Here is a 12,651-nt window from a genome sequence, read left to right on the forward strand (position 1 = left end):
ATGCCTTATGTTATGAAGTTTCCGTCCGTCATATGTCCTTTGTCTTTGACCTCATTTTAATGGTTCAGTGACTTACTTGAAAACAAAACAAAAATTTTTGTAATGTTAATTTCTCTGTTATTATGAGTAATAGGATAACTATATTTGGTATGTGCATACCTTGCACAGTCTCCATGCCTGTCAAACAGTTTTCACTTGACCACGACCTCATTTTATGGTTCATTGTTCAATATAAAGTTTTCATGGTTTGGTCTGTTTCTTGTATACTATAACAACATTTTATGATGTACATATCAGTCTAGCAGGTTTTATTTGACCTTGACCTCATTTTCATGGTTCATTACTCAATGTTAAGTTTTTTGTGTTTTGGTCTGTTTTTCTTAAAACTATAAGCAATAGGTCAACTATGTTTGGTGTATATAATGATAGTTATGGTTATATGTCTGTCTGGCAGGTATCATATGACCTTGACCTCATTGGTCAATGATAAGTTTTTTGAGGTTAAGTTTGTTTCTTAGATACTATATTTGACACGTCAACTATATCTGATCCATGGAATGATTGTAAAGTGTACATTTCTGTCTGGCAGGGTTCATCTGACCTTGACCTCATATTCATGGTTTTAAAATAAAGTTTTCATGGTTTGGTCTGTTTCTTGTATACTATAACAAATGTGTCCATACATTTTTTTTTAGGTCAACTATATTCAATGTATGGAATGATTGTAAGGTGTACATGTATTTCTGGCTTGGTTTATCTGACCTTGACTTCATTTTCTTGGTTAATGATAAATTAATGTGATACTTGTAGTAAAACATAAAATCAATGGTGGTAAAGCAGGCGAGACATTTCAGCGTGTGCACACCTGTATAATTTAGACATTTCAGCGTGTGCACTCCTGTATAATTAAGACATTTCAGCGTGTGCACTCCTGTATAATTTAGACATTTCAGCGTGTGCACTCCTGTATAATTTAGACATTTCCTTAAATTTTCATTAATAAAAATTAATAAAAATAAGGAGGATTTCACAAATAATTCTTATATTTCTTAACCATCAACTTTCCACCTACACTGATCAATTCTTGTAGCTGCTAAGTTGAGTTAACTTATTGTATCAAAATATATGACAGTATTTTCAAAAAGCCATGTTAATGCATAAATCAGGCTGTTAGTTTCCCTTCCTTATTTGTTTACATTTTGTTTTGTTTAGGCCTTTAAAAACTAACTATATGGCATGGGTTTTGTACATTGTTGAAGGCCTTATAATAACCTGTAGATATTTACAACCTTGTCTCTTTGTCTTTTGTAGTTGTCTCATTAGCAATCATACCACATCTCCGTATTTGATATTTTAAAAATCAGTGACATTAACAAATTACCAGTTTACACATAAACTACTGTGGATTCATAAGGATTCCGGGAATACCAATTTTTGTGGATTTTGTGTGTATTGATAAACCACGAATTTATATATTCAATGAAGTACAAATTATTTAAAGGTTTGTATATAGGCATACTTTGGCAAACCACGAAATAAAATATATCATCAATCCACAAACATTGGTACCCACAAAAGTAAAATGAATCAACAGTATGCATTATAATAGAGCTGTACCATTGAAGTTGGTTAGTCATATCTGTTCTTTTATTTTCAGTCCACGTTTCTTATATATGTGGCCAAACTCAAGAATATCTGTAATGGGAGGTGAACAAGCTGCTAATGTTTTGGCACAAATAACAAGAGAACAAAGACTCAGGGAAGGAAAAGAGGTATGATTTAATACTAGAATTGAGAATGGAAACTGGGAATGCATCAACGAGACAACAACCTGACCAAAGAGCAGAAAACAGCCCAAGGCCACCAAAGGGTCTTCAATGTAGCGAGTAAGTCCTGCTCCCTGAGTTGAGCTTCAGCGTGCCCCCTAAACAGTAATGTATCCTAGTTCAGCAAAATGGACGCCACACTAAACTCAGAAACATACAAATGAACCAAAATTTAAAAACACCCAAGACTATCTATATATATATATATATATATATGTTGTGCTGATATTTAGAGTAATTATATATACATATTAGTTCAGTCTAGGTGGCTGAGTGGTTTAGAGCGATGGACACAGTGCAGGTGGTGTTGTCTTGATATCCCAATAGCATAAGTTTGAATCCCGGCGAGGGAAGAACTTAAATTTGCTTCCGCAAATTTGCAGATTTAACATTGTTGTGCTGATATTTAGAGTAGTTATGAATATAAAATGTGTTTTCAGCCATGTATCACCTTCATGGGTGATCCAATGGATGGATCTGTCATAGAGTTGTAACTTGTTTAGACGTACTTATCAAAATAATTATTTCTGTGACTGTATCATACGATCCTTTACAATAGATATTTAGCTAATCTGCAATCAATTCCATCTTCATGCCTTATATATCATGTACTGTTTTACAACTCTATTTTCTACTGACGAGGAAAGGTTACACTAGTCCACCGAAAGCTGAATTTTTTGGTCAGTCTAGGTGGCCGAGTGTCTAGAGCGATGGACACAGTGCAGGTGGTGTTGTCTCGATATCCCAATAGTATGAGTTCAAATCCCAGCGAGGGAAGAACAAAATTTTGCTTCCGCAGATTTAACATTGTTGTGCTGATATTTAGAGTAGTTATGTAAACAAAACTCCTGAAATTCACCTTTAGGTTCTCAAAAAATTTAGTAATAGAGAAATTGTGCAAAGAACTAAGTGTATATATGTACAGTTAACTCTCATTGTCTCAAAATTTAAGAAGAGTCAAAGTTTTCCCGTTGTCCCTAACTTTGTCCAATATAAATATATGTGTATTTCAACTTCTGATGAGTCGAAATTTCAGATGACTCCAACCAAATTTACAGTCCCAAGGTTAACAAAAGCATTCAAATTGCATTATTTATCTCAAACTAATACACATATGTCCAAACATGACCTCAGGGATTTAAATGGATTGAAGAGTTCACCTGACAATACACGTGTAATTAAATTTCAGGTCACTTACCATTCTACTTACTTATGTCATTCTTTTATCACAAGAGTTTACCTAAGATTATCTACGATCACTATGATAAATAATAAGTGATTACATTGTTATAGTTTATTAAAAATTATTCAAAATGTTTGGAAAACAATAAACCATAATCATACACTAATGAGCTTGGTTGTGCATCAAGTAGGGATTAAGACTTAGTGATCAACTCAAAACTACTCAATTGGCGTCTTTTATCTTTTTATGCTCCAACTACGATAGTTGAGGGGCATTATGTTTTTCGGTCTGTGCGTCCATTCGTTCGTTCATTAGTCCATCCATTCATCGGTCTGTCCCGCTTCAGGTTAAAATTTTTCGTCAAGGTAGTTTTTGATGAAGTTGAAGTCCAATCAACTTGAAACTTAGTACACATGTTCCCTATGATATGATCTTTCTAATTTTAATGCCAAATTAGAGTTTTGACCCAAATTTCACGTTCCACTGAAAATAGAAAATGATAGTGCCAGTGGGGCATCTGTGTACTATGGACACATTCTTGTGTTTTATTTTGAAGAAAAAGATTGAAATAAAAGAAAATGAAAAGAAATCTGAATATTCTTATACGAGAATGAACAATTTTAACTTTAGATAACACTAAGATCGATTGAAAATTACTCTCTCTGCTAACAGCCACAGGAATAAATTGTAACTGTACAAAAAATGAAAAGAGATGAAAAATCATATAAATTTATTATAATAATAAAAGAACATTACATATATACAGATACATCAATCACAAAAAGTCTGTGTTGGCATGCACAATTTCAGAAACATCAGTTGAGGAATTAGTTACTTGAAATTTGTGGCATTAACCAATATCAAAATGAACTTAGGCCAACTAAAATTAATTAGTAGATTTTCATCCAGATTTTTGAAAAAAATGGGGCGGGTGGGAGGATTTTATTTTTTAATTTTTATTTCCTCCTAAACCCTTTTGTGACGTGTTGTTTATATACAAAGATAATAATAAGCTGATATCATGTATATATAAGGAATTATATAATAGCAAAAGCCATGAAAACGTGGAGAAATGTTCTCGTTTAGACTACCTAGATCAAATTTATTTTGCTTTCTAAGCTATGATTTGTAGTGCCCATAAAATGAAGCATATGCATTGGTATGCAACACAAATATTATGAGTACAGAGTGAAATGAAAACTCAAACTGTGTTAAAAATACTAGGTTTGATGCCTTCAAGATTCTTATTCAAAGTGCAAATAAATTATTACAATGTAAAACATGAACTATATATATATCTTGAACCAAAAAGAAGAAGTTGTTTAGTGACTCTGTTGAGGTGTTGGGGACAGAGGGTGTTTGCTGTTTGTCAACAAAAACAAAAACGACAGCCTTGGGGTAAATCTAAGGGCTTGCTATAATACATTTTGTACGTTGGCCGACTCTTTGTACTCAATATACGGTCATAAATAGCACTAGTTCATGCTTGTGTCAATTACTCCATTAGTCATTTTTTTGTACCAATGTGTTCTATGATTCTTGCGCTTTGGATATCATTCACAGTCCAAATTTCCTGTCACAAAGTCATTGTATAAATAAAAAAAATCCACGGTTTTCTAATAACTGAAATGTGTGACATAAGTGGGCCGTGATTAGCGTTCTTGGACACCACCTATTACTCGTAACCGGAATATTTCATGCCCTTCTAGTTAGTAATCAATCTATATTCTCAGAAGATAATGTTGTCATTATTGAGCAGAAAAATATGTCGACTTATATTAGTCTAACAAATATAACCCGAATAATGTCAGTTGTTATATTCCGCCGATCTCCGTCTAATCTTCGATTGCTACATTCTCGATAGGCTATAGGCCGCTAGAGGGCGCAGAATTATTCGAGTTATAAGAAATACGAAAACCGAAATTTGAAACAGGAAGTTTTGAATGAAACGAAATTATCGGCGTTTACCGGTAACGAAAATGAACAAAATCCGGAAATCGTAAATTTGTAAAAATAAAAAAAATCGGGGCGGGCGGGGATGAAAATCTATCAATTAATTTTAATTGGCCTTACAAACAATTTTTCTTTAAGATAATGCTTAATGACCCTAAATGCAGAAGAAGGTGGTTGTCACAATTATTAAGAAAAGCAATTTCGACAAGCAAATTGCTTTTAAACTAAATGTAGCTGACTTGGGTATATTGCTAAAGAGAAATGTCATTCTAGTACTTTGTTATATATTGAGACAGGCCATTCGAGCATCTAGATTTGTGGCACATCTACATGATTTTAATTACAATTTCAGTGGACAGCAGAAGAAGAAGAGGCATTAAAAGTTCCTGTGATAAAGAAATATGAATTGGAAGGTCATCCGTATTTCTCTAGTGCTAGGTAGGTCATTCATTTTACTCAATAGTTCAAGAGAGGCAAAAGATATCAAAATGATATTCTAACTCTTAAATCAAAAACTGGCAATGCCATGGCAAAAAACGAAAAAGACAAACATTAGTACACAAAACACATTTTAATAAAATAAAAGCTTAGCAACAAGAACCCCACCAAAAACCGGGAACGATCTCAGGTGCTCCGGAAGGGTAAGCAGATCCTGCTCCACACAAAATTCAAGTGTAGATTTCTATCTAGCCAAATACAGATAATAAATAATTCAAGGAATGATTTTATTTTTTTCATTTGGGCCCACAAATCATCTTTTCAAGTTTCAGTGTGTTAAATGTCATGTACAATACAGCTAACATATATTCTGTCGTTTCAACATATCCACGATGGGAATAGAAAATGATGGAGCATAATTTTTAGATGGCCCCTGTTGAGTATGCATGACATTTTTTTTTTTGGGGGGGGGTGGGGGAATATTGAAACTGTGTTCTAATTCTGTCCAAATGGACTAGCCTCCCAAGTTAGAGGCAGCTGGATTAGCTACTAAATCTATGATCACTGAGATGTGGTTCCCTATAGTACTCATGTCTGTGTTCATATGTATTGTGCAAAATTTGGGTTATATTTGATCTTATGTATTAAACTTACAAATGTGTGGAAAAATGTTAAGTTTTGTATTTAATAATTTTCCTAAATCTGAGAAGTGATTTAAGTGGACATACTTGGACTGTCCACAGTTGTTAGGTGAAAATGACTAAATCCTTGGGACCTGTAGTGTATGGCCAATTAAAATTCATTGATAGATTTTCATCCCCGCCTGCCCTTCTGAAATCGTCATGCACAGATTGTTTTTATTTTCTAAAAATTTAAGATTTCTCTTACCGGTAACTGCCGATAATTTTGTTTCATTCAGTACTTCCTGTTGGAAATTACAGTTTTCTTATTTCTTCGAGTAATTTAACCAAAATAATTTAGTGGACAATTAATCTGCTGCTCCATGATGACAATAGTGTCTTTCTAGAATAAAGATTAATTACGGGAAAGGAATGAAATATTCTGGTTACGAGTAATAAGCAGTGTCAAAGAACGCAAATCATGGTATGTCACAAATTTCAGTGATTAGAAAACTGTGGATTTTTTTATTTATACAATGACTTTGAGTCAGGAAATTTGGACTGAATGATATCAAAATGCAAGAATTGTAGAACACATTGGTACAAAAAACATGACTAGAATAAAGAAATTGACACAAGTATGAACTTGTGCGAGTTTATAACCGTATACTGAGAACAAAATGTCGGCCAATGTGCAAAATGAAATACAGCAAGCCCTTATATTTACCCCAAGGCTGTCGTTTTTGTCGAGCCTTCGACTTTTGTCGAAAAAGCGAGACATAGCAATCCTACATTCCGTCGGCGTCGTCGGCGGCGTCCACAAATATTCACTCTGTGGTTAAAGTTTTTGAAATTTTAATAACTTTCTTAAACTCTCCTGGATTTCTACCAAACTTGGACAGAAGCTTGTTTATGATCATAAGATAATATTCAAAAGTAAATTTTGTAAAAAAAAAATTCCATTTTTTCCGTATTTTACACATAAATGGACTTAGTTTTTCTGCAAAGAAACATTACATTCACTCTGTGGTTAAAGTTTTTCAAATTTTAGTAACTTTCTTAAACTATCCTGGATTTCTACCAAACTTGGAAAGAAGCTTGTTTATGATCATAAGATAGTATCCAGAAGTAAATTTTGTAAAAAAAAAAATCCATTTTTTCCGTATTTTACTTATAAATGGACTTAGTTTTTCTGCCAGTTAACATTACATTCACTCTGTGGTTAAAGTTTTTAAAATTTTAACAACTTTCTTAAACTATCCTGGATTTGTACCAAACTTGGACAGAAGCTTGTTTATGATTAAAAGCTAGTATCTAGAAGGAAATTTTGTTAAAATTTTGTTCCATTTTTTCCGTATTTTACTTATAAATGGACTTAATTTTTCTTCCAGTTAACATTACATACAGTCTGCAGTTTAAGTTTTTAAAACATTTATTAGATTCATAAACTATCCTGGATTTTTACCAAACTTGGACAGAAGCTACTTGCAATCAGAAGGTAGTACAGAGAGGAATATTTTTATTAATTTTTTTCCTCATTTTTGTTGAGTCTGCGATTAACAGCAAAAGTAGGCGAGACACTGGGTTCCGCGGAACCCTTACGAATTTTTTTGTTGACCAACAGCAAACACCCTCTGTCCTCAGCCCCTCAACAGAGTCATAAACAACAACTTTTTATTTGTTAAGTTCATGTTTTACATTGTAATTATATTTGCACCTTGCATTAGAATCTTAAAAGCATTAAGGTCCCTAGTATTTTCAATTTTTTGAGTTTTCATTTTACTCTGTTCTCATGAAACTTGTGCTGCATACGCTTCATTTTATGGGCACTACAAACAAAAGCTTAGAAAGCAAAATAAACTTGATGTAGGTAGTCTAAAAGAGAGCATTTCTCCATGTTTTTGCTATTTACTGATAATAGGTTTCTAAAGCCACAATTACATGTAGAATAGTAGTTGCCAATTAGAAATATTTATTAAAGAATTTATAAAATTATGTAGACCATATATAAATGGCATACAAATGCTCATTATTACCCTTGCATATAAAGAACACAATACAAAAGGGTTTTAGAGGAAATAGAAATTAAAAAATAAAATCCTCCCACCCGCCCCATTTTTATCAAAAATCTGGATGAAAATCTACTAATTAATTTTAGTTGGCCTATTATTGATTTGAGGAGTTTGCGTTAGGTGTTTTTTTCACATGTCAAAAATTATGTATGCATGTTTCTCGTTTCTCGTTTTTATATAGATTAGAACGTTGGTTTTTCCGTTTGAATGGTTTTACACTAGTAATTTTTTGGGGCCCTTTATAGCTTGCTGTTCGGTGTGAGCCAATGCTCCGTGTTGAAGGCCATACCTTGACCTATAATGGTTTACTTTTATAAATTGTAACTTGGATGGAGAGTTGTCTCATTGGCACTCATACCACATCTTCTTATATCTATCAGATATGTTGTTTTCTTAGCTGAAATTTAAGAACTAACTTGGAATACCCAATCATCACTTACTCTTTTTCAATAATTTGAGTAGTGTTTAGAAGAATCAAAATGTGAAAATTCATTCAATTTCTTTATCAACGGTAACAATATATAAGTTATGATTGATAATTAGAAAAAGACCAGCAAAAATGTTTTATTTTATTGCTAAATAAAATATTCTTAAACAGAAAAAAATTCTGATATGTTTTGAAAAATGCTAAACCCCTTTTATCCTGTGATTTTTAACTCCACTTTAAGATTGTATTTTTACTTGTTGACAGGTTATGGGATGATGGAGTTATTGACCCAGCTGATACGAGGACAGTTCTAGGACTTAGTATATCTGCTTCATTGAATGCTCCACAAGAAAAGACTAGATTTGGTGTATTCAGAATGTGATCAAATAACTATTTAGGATTTATATAATACAATGTTTTGAGTACTTGTGATAATGTATTGAATCTTTGGCAGCTGCATTGTAAAGATGTATAAAAAGTTTCAACATGTTTGGAGGATATGAGGAATGTGTTGCTTTACATATTCTCATTTTCAATGTGATACAATCATGATAATAAATTTAGAATTTGGATTGAAGAATAAAATAAGCATGAATTAATCTTTGGACCACCAAAGATTTAATGGTTTTAAATGTCAGACTTGCAGATTTGGTAGTTCATTAATACTCATTAAAAGAAAAGTAATCATTATAATACTGTTGTCGAAATATACTGTGATTAAAAATTCCATTGATATTTCACTGTCTGATTACAAAACATTATTGGTGGTTGTTCCTTTAAAATTAGCGGCCTCAGTGGCAGAGTGGTCTTAGTAGTCCATCTACAGTTACATGTAGTTTTATCATGACTAATCACAGATCAAGTTTGAATTTTATTCCAGTCTGATGAATTTGTGCAGAGTTATGGTCCTTGGACTTAGAAAATTCATGCAAGTAATCAGTTATCGCACTTTTTTTTATCATGCTTGACGATATTGATTTGCTATTAGTATAAAATTCTACCATGACTAGTTAAGTAGATCAAATTCGAATTTTGTTTCATTCAGATAATTGTTTTGCAGAGTCATGGTCCTTGGACTTAGAAAATACACACAGGTTATCAGTTTCCCACACTTTTTTGTCATTTTGTTCCAGTACAATGAATTTTTAGGACTCTTTATTGCAATTGCCATGCAATACTCTCAGAATCCTTGTTAATTTTGGTCTATCTTTTTATTAAAATATTTACAATATTCAAACATAGTGGTATATATATATAAATAAAAACACTTCAGTTTGCTATCATTGTTTTTAAAGGGAAAAACAGAATAAAACTCTCGGACTGAATTTTTCTTACAGATAATGTGATTTCTGCCTAGAGCTGTTCCATGAAACTATATGGGACAGAGGGAAGGCATTTTAAAATCTCAATCATTGGTGGGTTTAATACTTTTTTGTACATTGAAAACATCCCCTCTATAGGTGTTTCTTGTCTCGCCTGTAACGAAAGTCATAGTATGGGAGACATAGGGATTATTATCCGGCAGCAGCAATGGCCGCGGTGTAAACTATTTGTATAAAGCTATATTTTAGAAGGTAGAAGACCAGGATGTTTTAAACCTTGAATGCAGATACCTTATGTTACGAAGTTTCTTTCGGTCATATGTCCAGTGTCCTTGATCTCATTTTCATGGTTAAGCTATTGCTTGAAAAAAATTAAGAGATTTTTTGTCATGTAAATTTCTCACTTATTAACAAAATTTGGTACACGGGTTCCTTGCAACGTCTACATATCCGTCAGATTTCACCTGACCTTGACCTCATTAACTGGATCAGTGATCAAGGTTTAAGTTACTAAGTGATTAGGTCCGTTTCTCAGATACAATAAGCAGTAGGTCAACTAATGTTGTGTATGGAATTATTGTAAGGTGTTCATGTCTGTCTGGCAGGTATAATCTGACCTTGAAGTCATTTTCATGGTTCGTGGTCAATGATGAGGTTTTTATGCCCCCGCGACAAAATGTCGAGGGGCATATTAATTTACCCCTGTCCATCAGTCTGTCCATTCGTCTGTCAGTCCATCCAGATTAGGATACATTGTTTGTCCGGCTATCTCCTACAGTTTTGGAGGTACAACTTTAATATTTTGTAGGATGTTCATACACATAATGAAAGTGTGCATGACCACAGGATTTTGATTTCTTTTAAATATTCTGAAAATGACAGGTAGTTGGACTTAGTCATTTTTTTGGTACTAGCTGTATAAAGAGATCATGGTTTGTCCGGCTATCTCCTTCTACAGTTTTGAAGGTACAGCTTTAATATTTCGTAGGATGTTCATACACATAATGGAGGTGTGCATGGCCACAGGATTTTGATTTCTTTCAAATATTCTGAAAATGACAGGTAGTTGGACTTAATCATTTTTTTTGGTACAAGCTGCATAAAGAGATCATGGTTTGTCCGGCTATCTCCTCCTACAGTTTTAGAGATACAGCTTTAACATTTTGGTAGGATGTTCACACACATAATGGAGGTGTGCATGGCCACAGGATTTTGATTTTTTTTTTCAAATATTCTGAAAATGACAGGTAGTTGGACTTAGTCATTTTTTTGGTCAGGTGGGGGCATACCAATTTCAAGTTGTATGCTAACATCACTGTTTGTCAAATCTAAAATATGTGGAACTATACTCATGCATATGACAGAGCAGAAAAGGGGGGGGGGGGGGGCATTGTCCATATCTATTTTTGTTTTGGTATGTTTTTCAATTACCATAAGAAACAGGTCAACTATATTTGATGTATGGAATAATTGTAAGGTGAACATGTCTTGTCTGGCAGAATTTATCTGACCTTGACTTCATTGTAATGGATCTTTAAAAATGTTAAGTTTAAGTGATACTTGTAAAATCTTTATCTTTAAGACTTTCAACATAAAATCAATGGTTAGTAAAAGAGGGACGAAAGATACCAGAGGGACAGTCAAACTCATAGATCGAAAACAAACTGACAACGCCATGGCCAAAAATAAAAAAGACAAACAGACAAATAATAGTACAGATGACACTACATAGATTTTATCTGGCCAAACTAAGAGATTCTCCACGTGACCAAGCAACACGAACCCCACCAAAAACTGGGGGTGATCTCAGGTGCTCCGGAAGGGTAAGCAGATCCTGTTCCACATGTGACACCCGTCGTGTTGCTTATGTTATTACAAATCCGGTAAATTGTCTAATTCGGTAGGTCACATTCGTGAAAAAGGAAGGGTATTGTAGTGTCGACATAAGGTACATATCCGATATCATCTGTTAAACGGTTATTCCTTAACGGTCAACCAACTCGTGATGGCGTCATTATAATTTACGAAGGGATGATTTCAACTTCACCATTTGGAACTCTTGGTTTAATAGCTTCCTTGTGAGCAGCAATCCTCTATCAAGGAAATCATGATAGGAAATACAAGCCCGGGAATATCGGATCAATTGGGAGATATATACTGCGTATGCAGGCGCTGCTGGAATGTTGCTGCATAGAAATGAAAAGTTCACAATTGGGAAGCCGAAATCATCTCTTTTGTCGTAAAGTTTTGTTTTCAACTGACCCTCATTGTCAATTTCTAGATGTAAGTCAAGATATGAGGCAGACTTAACTGTATCTGTAGTATCCTTTATCTCTAGCTCGATGGGATAGATTCGTTCAACATAGTCACCAAATTTTGTATTATTTAGTGAGAGAACATCATCTATATAGCGGAACGTTAAGTTAAAGGATATTGCTAACTTCTTATCTTTCTTCCTAAGAAGTTCCTGTATGAAGCCAGCCTCATAATAATAAAGAAACAAGTCGGCAAGAAGAGGGGCACAATTGGTTCCCATTGGAATTCCGACAGTCTGTTGAAAAACACGTCCTCAAAACGTAACAAATATGTTGTCAATCAAGAAATCAAGTATCTTGATAATGTTAGTTTCAGAGAATTTTTTGTTTGAATCAGAGTGATTCTTTACAAAGTAGTAAAGCAAGCGAGACATTTCAGGGTGTGCACTCTTGTTCCATTTTCAAAGTGATTGACCTGGGTACCAAGTATGTTGTAAAGTCATTTAAAACAAGTTACTTGTAATTATAATGTTATCGAAATTATTGAACCAATGC

General features: G+C 33.6%; 1 protein-coding gene across 1 annotated transcript in view; it reads left to right on the plus strand.

Moving 5' to 3' along the window:
- The window catches only part of LOC127721709 (methylcrotonoyl-CoA carboxylase beta chain, mitochondrial-like), a 30,919-nt gene extending 21,665 nt beyond the window's left edge, over window positions 1-9,254 (plus strand). The window contains exons 15-17 of the mRNA XM_052228508.1: window positions 1,658-1,772; window positions 5,315-5,400; window positions 8,784-9,254. Coding sequence (XP_052084468.1) covers window positions 1,658-1,772; window positions 5,315-5,400; window positions 8,784-8,901 — 319 coding nt within the window. The 3' untranslated portion in view covers window positions 8,902-9,254. The remainder of the gene's footprint in view (window positions 1-1,657; window positions 1,773-5,314; window positions 5,401-8,783) is intronic.
- The last annotated feature ends 3,397 nt before the right edge of the window (window positions 9,255-12,651 follow it).

The sequence above is a fragment of the Mytilus californianus genome, unplaced genomic scaffold (genome assembly GCF_021869535.1).
Source record: "Mytilus californianus isolate M0D057914Y unplaced genomic scaffold, xbMytCali1.0.p SCAF_12, whole genome shotgun sequence".
Lineage (NCBI taxonomy): Eukaryota > Metazoa > Mollusca > Bivalvia > Mytilida > Mytilidae > Mytilus > Mytilus californianus.